General features: G+C 33.5%; 2 protein-coding genes across 4 annotated transcripts; both read right to left on the minus strand.

Annotated features, from left to right (window-relative positions):
- Positions 1–3,118: 3,118 nt before the first annotated feature.
- On the minus strand, positions 3,119–4,992 carry LOC104718609 (putative aquaporin TIP2-2). Its single transcript, XM_010436380.3, has 2 exons — positions 3,814–4,992; positions 3,119–3,614 (listed from the first exon to the last, which is right to left on the minus strand). The coding sequence occupies exons 1-2, from the start codon at positions 4,189–4,191 to the stop codon at positions 3,240–3,242; spliced, it is 753 nt and encodes a 250-aa protein (XP_010434682.2). The 5' UTR covers positions 4,192–4,992; the 3' UTR covers positions 3,119–3,239.
- Positions 4,993–6,371: 1,379 nt separating this feature from the next.
- Positions 6,372–7,845, minus strand: LOC104718610 (alanine--tRNA ligase-like). 3 transcript variants are annotated; one of them, XR_756411.3, is made up of 3 exons: positions 7,301–7,842; positions 6,945–7,183; positions 6,372–6,609 (listed from the first exon to the last, which is right to left on the minus strand). XR_756411.3 is itself a non-coding variant. In XM_010436381.3 (3 exons), the coding sequence occupies exons 1-3, from the start codon at positions 7,673–7,675 to the stop codon at positions 6,601–6,603; spliced, it is 288 nt and encodes a 95-aa protein (XP_010434683.1). In that variant the 5' UTR covers positions 7,676–7,845; the 3' UTR covers positions 6,372–6,600. The 3 variants fall into 3 exon arrangements, 2 of the variants coding, with proteins under 2 accessions (XP_010434683.1, XP_087324077.1); XM_010436381.3 differs by having other exon boundaries at positions 7,636–7,845; XM_087467951.1 differs by having other exon boundaries at positions 7,672–7,842.
- Positions 7,846–9,412: the final 1,567 nt, after the last annotated feature.

Genomic DNA, 9,412 nt, shown 5'->3' on the forward strand with positions numbered 1-9,412 from the left:
AATGTCACCACAATTCCCATCACTATTCCTTCAATTCCCTAAACCAGCCGCTACTCCATGGGTCGGTACGCTCTGCATGACCGGCAAAATAAACACATTCTCAGTTTATTAATCCATATAACCTTCTAAACCAAACCGGAATTTTTCTAACTGGATTTTGAAACCGCCATAACATTTTTTAATCACGGTCGTTTGTGTTTGAACAAAACATTCCCAATCCGAACTAATTCAAGATTTTAATAAGCAAATACGAATGTTTTTGGGTACCTCGCCATTGGTAACGAAGGCAAGGAGGAGACAAGCGACGATGGAGCCAAGGCCTTTAGGATTGATATATGTACTGTTTGATCTGGCAGTTTTAATTTTCTGTTTGTCCAGGACAAGAACACTATGCAGCTGAGATCATTATTTAATTTCTGAATTCCAATGTTTCCAGGGAGCAGTTTCTTTAATTTGTCAGGTTTTGTAGCTAGCATTAGATTTTAGAGTCTTGATAAAAAAGTTATCCAAGATAGAGATTGTTTCCTTTTAAAAAGAAATTCACTGCATGTTGGATCATCGAAAGGGTTTGGCAATTTGTTTACACACAACAATTCATGCCATACATAGATATATTAGATAATGTCTTCCAACAGGAAAATCACATATGCGTCTTCCCGTATAAGCCGGTTAATAAGTTGATTATGCAAACATGATCAGAAAAAGAAAAAAAAAAACGATTAAGAAACAAACAAGCCAAGAAAAAGTCCCACATCATGATCTCTCAAACTCAGGGCGTGTAGTCATCTTCTTCATGTCCTCACTAGTCTCCTTCTCCACGTCCAACTCAACAGCCTTCACCTTGTTGCTACTTACCTAGTTCGATGAGGTATCTCCGCTCGCTGCTTCCTCAGCAGCCTTATTGTTTCGGATAATCTACTGCTGAGCCTTTGTATAGAACCCTGAAATTAGCCGAAGCATTATCGATGAGATGACCCCGGAGTTCCATATCATCGCCGGCGAGTTCATTCAAAACTCGTTCGTAGGCGCGTCCAATGGTCTCCGGAGACGGTGGCGGGCCATCCCCGATCACCCGATTTGCCATCTTGATGAAATCATTGGCGCTGATTGCTTTCGGATTCTCGAACGCGCTTCGTGCCGAGGAAGACATCTTTGTCGATGATTTTTCTTTTTTTATCTATCTCTGCCTAGGGCTTTTGATTTCTCTCGCACTTTGCCAAATCGCCATATATTTTTACTCTTGCTATATCCAAACCCTAATAATGGGCCTTTCTCTACTCTCCCTTTTTCTTTTTCCTTTTTACCATCATATTTTAATAACAACTAGATTTTAACCCGCGGTACACCGCAAACATATAATTTTTATTATAATTTATATTAATATTGTATATATTTATTAAATATTGGATGTTTTGTAAATAGAGAAATAACTAAATTTTCCAATTGTTGTGCGGATAAATGTTTATATTATTTTTTTAACCCGCAATACACTTCATGACCATTTGTTTGTTATATTTAGTTTGTTTTGTTTAGTGTTTGAGATTCTATTTTGATTTTTAGTTATTATAACAAAAAATAAGGGATCTAAATACATAATAAGTAATTTATATGATGTGATTAAGTCACATTTTTCCTAATGATTTAATTATTTTAGACATTCTTAGTTAAATTAACTTGATTTTATATCAACTACTCTAATAATAATATTAGTAGTGTTGATAATTAATTAAATGAGAATTTAACCCGTGTTAACATAAATTTAATAATATTTTATTAATTTCAACATGTCTTCTTTATAACTCATCTACTATATAACCATAATATATAGTATTTTTAACTTTTTTTAGTTTTATATATTCGTAATAATTAAAATTTTTATTAAGTTTATATATGTTAATTATAATATTTAAATAAATGTCAATCGAAGTTTTTCTTACGTTAAGAATCAAAACTCACAGGTTTTGAAAAACAAAATGGGAATCAAATTGTTGTTTTCTTTGTTTGTGAAGTATTCAGATATAGAATATCTTCAAAACACAACATAATGTGTGGGTAAATATATGATCGTTTCTATTTCCATATTGATTGTTGTTATTTATTTAGTTGAAATGAAATGTAAAATATTTAGGAAACAAAATCTGTAGCAATGTTAGTTTTGAAAATTTTTTAGGGGTTAATGTTGTAAATAACTTTTTAAATAAACAGAACTAAAAGGACATAACACAAAATGTACTTCAAAAATGTTAATATAGATTTAAAACATATACTATAATATATATATATATATATATATATATATATTTAGTGATTGCACTACATTATCAGTAGATTTGGGTCTCTAAAATTGTTCGCTACAGTAGCACTAAGATTGATAAATAATTTCCTTGGTATTTTGACTTGTTCATTGCTTGTAATTAATTTTTTTTTCTTTTGGTTAAAGGGCTCATTGCTTGTAATTTCTATAAGTTAATCTTATTTGATCTGCAGAGACATGCATGGATGTGGCATGAGACATATATAGTTCTGTATTAGTTAAGGACTTAAGGCATTATATTTGATAAGGTAATTTTTACAACCCATTTCAGATTATAAGCATTCCTTTACATACAAGTGGTTTTTGACTACCCATGTCTAGCAACTAGCATCAAATTAAGTTTCCTATTGTTCTTGATTCTTGCCTTGGATTTCGTTGCAATGGCAATAGGCAATAGCAGTTTGTTCCTATTTTCTTAATATGCAAAAGTATTGCATTTCAAGTGAAGATAGTGTGTGGCTCACAGCTCACTATTTGATATTTTTGATCCGATATCATGAGATCTTTCTATATTTAGAGTACAATATTGAAAAAATTGCTATTAAATTAAATAGTATGTTATTAACGTGAATCCAACGTACGTAATTCTTCATGTATATGTTTAATGTGAATTTTGTATATACCATGATATAAAATGTACGTAGGACGGTAGGAGTACTTCACAAATATTAGTTGGCCGGATAGTAAACAACTGGTAGTTTTAGCCTTTTTCGAATGTCAAATGAGTTTACTAAAATACGTTTGGAATTAATTAACGTATGCAAGAAAGTGTACTAAATATTTTTTTTTTTTAAAAACCAAAAATTTTTGAAATATACAATTCTTATTTTTAACCAACACAAAGTAGAACTTTGATCCGTTACAGAAACATTTTCACACAACAAAAAAAGCAAGAGCCAAACAAATTTAAACCGTACATGATTGCTCAAGGGTAGCTTTCTGTGGTGGGAGCTGGAGCGTAGGATCCGATAAAGACATCGCCGTAGATGAGTCCGGCGAGTGCACCACCCACTAGTGGACCCACCCAGTAGATCCATATCTGAGAGAAGTCACCACTAACAACAGCTGGTCCAAATGACCTGGCCGGGTTCATGGAACCACCGCTAAATGGACCGGCGGCGAGGATGTTGGCTCCAACGATGAAACCGATAGCGATAGGAGCAATGGTCCCGAGCGATCCCTTCTTGGGATCAGCCGCCGTGGCGTAGACTGTGTAGACCAGAGCAAAAGTCACAACAATCTCCATCACTATTCCTTCAACAGCTCCTAAACCAGCTGCTACACCATGGGTCGGTACGCTCTGCATGACCAGGAAATAAACACATCCTCAGTTTAATCCATATAACCTTCTAAACCAAACCGGATTTTTTTCTAACCGGATATTGAAACCGCCGTAACATTTTTTTAATCACGGTCGTTTTGTTTGAACAAAACATTCACAATCCGACCTAACTCAAGATTTTAATACTATAGACGCAAATACGACTGTTTTTGGGTACCTCGCCATTGGTGACGAAGGCAAGGAGGAGACAAGCGACGATGGAGCCAAGGCATTGAGCAATCCAGTAGAAGAAACCGGTGATGACTGTGATGTTTCCGCCGACGGCAAGGCCAAGTGTCACGGCGGGATTAAGGTGACCGCCGGAGATATTAGCGGCTATAGACACACCGATGAAAAGGGCAAAGGCGTGAGCCACCGCGATAGCTACAAGACCAGCCGGGTCCAAGGCTGCATCGGATGTGAGCTTCCCAAAAGCAATAGCAGAGCCAACGCCAGCAAACACGAAGAGAAGAGTTGCGATAAATTCAGACAAGTAAGCCTTAAGAGATGCCACACTAAAGGAATCACCCAAACTTCCAATCTCAATCTTCACCATTTTGAATAGCTCTAAGTGTTTGACTTTGGTTGGTTACAAACTCTTTCTATTTCTGTATTTTGGGTCTGTTTATGTATGACTTTATATAGGAAAGAGAGGTAATGAAGTTGTTGGCCTTACTCTACGTGGCACGTCACCATTGATGCCGCCCAAACCGCCAAGTGTTTAGACTAATCGCTTTTGAGGATTAGTGACATCGAAAATGATTAAAGACGACTAATAACTTAATAAGCATAATGCTAAGAAAATGATGGGTAAGGTATTTCATAATATGTGGGGATAAGAGTGGTCTGTTGTCATGTTAGTATCCTGCATTTAAATTAATTCGGTTGCACACCAATTATGATAAATGGTCGTATCCTTTTATATTTGTTTTTTTTTTTTTGCTAATTTAGAATTTGTATCTTATTAATTTTGGGAGGTGCTAAAAGCCTAAAATATTAGTAGCTAGGGATTAGGAGTTGAATCAAATACCACCGTTGCTTTGTTTGGAGTTGGTGTGCTAGAGATACTAACATATAAAATTATACTATTACAACAAACACTAAATACAGTTGTATATATAAGACATATTGAAATGGAAACTTTGAAATCTTAGAAAAGTAATATACATTAGTGGTGACATTAAATAAATTTTGGCAGCGGTTGTTTATATTAAAGTGGTTTATGGATAAATTTGTTTATTAACAAGAATTTGCAATATAACAACGAAGTGGAATTCTCTTTCCTAGATTAGAACGATGCCTGACATGTGTATTTCCAATTTTCCACCCACTTCCACTTAATATGGTCATTTCATGTATTTGTTTGGATTCGGTTTGGTTTGTAACTAGAAGAAATTTAGATGAGCTTTAACCGAAGTTAATTTGTGTTTGATTTGTTATAGTTTGGTTCGTTTCAGTTTGGTTTGTGTTACAGTTCGTTGACAAAAATCTTTACGTTCGAAGCAATACGGTTGATTTACTTTCTTCCAACTATTGTCTAAATGATCTTTATCATTATCTTTTGCAGAAATCAATGTGGTACTATAACACTAAAAAAAATATACAGTAATTGTGTTATTGGTTCTATTTGGTTTAAAACCAAACCGAATCAGAGAAAACAAAATGGGTTATTTGTATTTTTAGTACGTTTTATAAACAAAATTAAAGAAGTAATACGTTTACTATTTGAAATTATAGAAATAGGTGTAGGACCCATACGTGAGAGAGGGAGTAAACGTGAAAGTGTGAGAGATAAGGAAAAAAAATAATATAATATATTAATATATTTTTTTTATCATACCCTTTATATTTAGTTACTCATAATATAATATTTTTTCTATTTTTTTCAGATACAAAAAATCTATGTTTTTTTCATTATAATTTGATATGTATTTTGTTTATGATTTAAATATATTTTATATCACAACTGATACTTATGATTGTTCTTCACATATTTTTTGCTGGATGGTTTTTAATCCGTACACTGGATGGTTTTGATCTATACACGTTTATTGCTGGATGGTTTTAATTTACAAATTTTTTGTTGGAATTGATATGTAATAAATGTTGTAGATAACTTTTGTTTGAAATCAAGTTAGTGCTGAAAACCATCCAGTCATAAACATGTATAGATCAAAACCATCCAGTGTATTGATTAAAAATCATCCAGTGTACGGATTGAAAACCAAATGTTTACAGAATCATTGTATATATCATTTTTGATATGAAAATATATTTGAAATTGCTTAAACAAAATATGTATAAACATTTGTACAAACATCTACACTTAATAATGTGTACACACATCTGTACAGAACCATTGCATATATCATTTTTGATATAAAATACATTAAAAATAACTAAAACAAAATGCATATCATATTATAAAGAAAAAAACATAGTATTTTGTATCTGAAAAAAAAATTAAAAAAAAATATATTATCAAATATCTAAATAGCTAAAAATAGGGTGTTTTAAAAAAAAACAAAAACAAAAATTATATCTCATATAAATGGGTCCCACATAAATTCTCCCCCCACCTCTCTCAGGCACGCTCTTCTATGCCCATTAGTCATCTCTATTTAGTGTCTTTAACTTTTAATAATGTTAAAAAAAACAGTAATATAAGTTTAGATCTTCATTCCCTTGTTTTAATTTTTTCTCCTTCCATTAGTCATCTCTTAGGGTCTTATATAATTTTTGTTAAAAATGTGTTTTTAAGTATATTTTATAATGTTGTTCAATTTTACTTGGTTTCAAAATCATGTTTATGGGAGTAGTGAAGCAAACATACTTTGCAACCAACGGGTAGTACACGTCCAGGTGGAAGAAACTTCAACCATATATCTCTAGCCTCATTATCGGGTTGAAGGCCAGCTTTCTCATCACCGCCAAAATAGGTAGCGTAAAGTCGATCAGTCGGTAGTCAATAGACCTGAGGCATGAAAACAGGGAGGTATGTGTCATCATCTATTAGTGAAATATACAAACCAACGGAGAGAGAAGAATAACAAAATAAAATTATGAAATACTGTGGCTGGATATCTCAATGAGAAGCACAGACTAATGAAAACTGAAGAATCATTTTACAAAAAATTGTGACATACTGTCGAAGGGAGGGAGATAATAGTTCAATGAAAATCATGCACATTTTCTTAAATCAAGTAAACAAAGACAAATGTCCCTTTTCTGAATGTGTAGGAAGAAAAATATACTCTTTGATCCATAAGATAAGGTATTGCAAAAGAAGATGGCAGTGGTTCTAATTACCTTAGTTAAGAGCTCCCAAGCCCATCCAATAGCTTCGTTCTTGAAATAATCTCCAAATGACCAGTTACCAAGCATTTCGAAGAAGGTGTGATGGTAAGTATCTTTGCCGACATCGTCCAAATCATTATGCTTTCCACCAGCACGAATACAATTTTGAGTGTTACATGCCCGAGTTAGCTTGCTGAGCTCCGTATTTGGGTCGGCGGTTCCCAAAAATATAGGCTTATACAGGTTCGTTCCTTGAAAAACAGAGAAGTTTCGAAGTCATTCATTTATCTAGTTGTGGCCAGACGCATCAAGATAAATTAACATACATAGTTAAGAATCAATAACAGGATGAATAAGTCCTAACTTACAAAGGTCCTCAAGCATGAAAAAGTCCTCAAGCATCAAAGACAAAAGACAAAACTAAACAATTGAAGAATGAATAAGATATGAATAATCGATCCTAACTTCGACCAAAACTAAACAATTGAAGAATAATAAGTCCTCAAGCATCAAACACAAAAGAGAACAGAACAAAGCCCTCCACTGAACTTATCAACTAAATACCAATTCGAGATAAAACCAACTCAATAGAATCTGAATTCCGTAGATTAACTAAAGACTAATTCCCAGTTTCATCGGCAAAAACAGATAAAACAAATCAATTGGAGGGTATTAATCTTTAGATTTCTGAGGAGATTAATACCCAGAATTAGCTCCTCAGAAATCAAAAGATTAATACCCATGGGTTGTGAATCAAAAGATCAAAAGATCAATTTTATCTGGAAACCGATGGGTTGTGAATCAAATTATGAAAAATCGATTCTTCCTTTCGACTTTGGTTTCTTTCGAAAGAGAGAGACAACCAAATGCAGAAAAAAAAAAAAAAAACCAAAAAAACCAAAAGCCACCTATAGAATTTGAACACGTATAGGGTATCTTTATAGGTAGATCAGTTTAGGGTATTCTTAGAGTATAAATATTATGAAAATAATCTAAGATCAGTAGTTAAGAACTTTTGTTAAGAAGTTAGTTATTGGGAGAACATGTTTAAGGTCTTAAAATTTAATAATATAATAAGAAGATCATTCAATTCAAAGTTTGGTGTTGTTAGAAAATTTTAATTCTAAATAACCATTACCTATTTTAGTCAAATCAGAAGTAAATAAAAGTCATTTAGTGTTTTAAATATGTAAACCAAAAAGTTTGGTTTGGTTAAAGCATTGAACTCAGTTTACAACTATAGTCTACACTATCACAACTAAACAAGCAACATAGACCATCGCAATCACTTTACAAGCAACTACTCAAACATATTATACAATAGACAAACCAATCTTTAAACCAATCACTCAAACACCACTCAAACACAAACCATTTAGACTATAGTAGCAATTCAAACCAATCTTTAAGTGATTCAAACCATTAGACTATAGTAGCGATTCAAACCAATCACTCAAACACCACTCAAACAAAAACCATTAGACTATAGTAGCGATTCAAACCATTAAACTCAGACACCACTCTTCAAACACAAACCATTCAAACATATTATACAATAGACAAACCAATCACTCAAACACCACTCAAATCTTTAAACCAAAATGGTCGAACATTGCATTACATATAGTGAGTTTGACTTACCTTTTACTTTCGAGTAAGGAATGTTGTTGATGGTTGTCCGATTTAATTTGTCCTGGTTAACCTCACCTACAAGCCTCATAAACAAACCAAAATTGATTAATGTTTATCGGTGTAAAGTTGATTTCAAATAGAGGGCAAAATCGATTAGAAATCACTCATACAAATCGATTAAGGTTGATTTTCAATACAACACACGAAATGAGATTAGGTTTATAACACACAAAATCGAAACCCTATAACATGATACTAAATCGAAACCTAGTTCAGAGATGAGATTAGGTTTATATCACCGGAGATTACCTTGTCTATATCGTCGAAGATGAGATTTGCGAGCCAGAGGAGACAGAGGAGACAAAGAAGACGAGGAGATCTTGAGCTTGGCGAGATAGAGGAGATCTTTGAGCTTGGTGAGACAGAGGAGACGAGGAGATCGCTGGACTTGCAAGACAGAGGCGAAATTACCTCTCGAATTTGGTGTTTTAATGGCCGGAAAACACACCGGAATCGGAGACGATGGTGCGAACACAAATCTCTCGTCGTTTCGCCGTTTGGGAGAGAAGAAGAAAACCCTATCTTTCGACACTGAACAAAATGAAAAATGAAACAATGTCTCGGTTGGAAAATAATTCTTTCCAATCCGCGAGAGACACGTCACACAAGATCAGGTCCAACAACAGTTCTAGATTAAGATCAATGAGCCTAAACTTAAGTCCACTATTCAATTATTTTGATTTTTATAATGTCTAAGAACACATCATATGATATACCGATAAAGATAGCCTTAGTGTCTTATATTTTCTCGGCAGAGACACAGCTCTCTGAAATTTAAGGATTAAAAC

This window comes from Camelina sativa, chromosome 10, assembly GCF_030686135.1.
Source record: "Camelina sativa cultivar CO46 ecotype springtype chromosome 10, ASM3068613v1".
NCBI lineage: Eukaryota > Viridiplantae > Streptophyta > Magnoliopsida > Brassicales > Brassicaceae > Camelina > Camelina sativa.

What these genes read in the sequence shown, in the direction of transcription:
- LOC104718609 (XM_010436380.3), bottom strand. Translation starts at nt 4,191, where the DNA reads ATGGTGAAGATTGAGATTGGAAGTTTGGGTGATTCCTTTAGTGTGGCA. An exon ending in CCTTCGTCACCAATGGCGAG is followed by an intron (nt 3,615 to 3,813) that starts GTACCCAAAAAC and finishes CTGGTCATGCAG; the next exon opens with AGCGTACCGACCCATGGTGT.
- LOC104718610 (XM_010436381.3), bottom strand. Translation starts at nt 7,675, where the DNA reads ATGGGTATTAATCTTTTGATTTCTGAGGAGCTAATTCTGG. An exon ending in TTCTGAGGAGCTAATTCTGG is followed by an intron (nt 7,184 to 7,635) that starts GTATTAATCTCC and finishes CTGTTTTTCAAG; the next exon opens with GAACGAACCTGTATAAGCCT.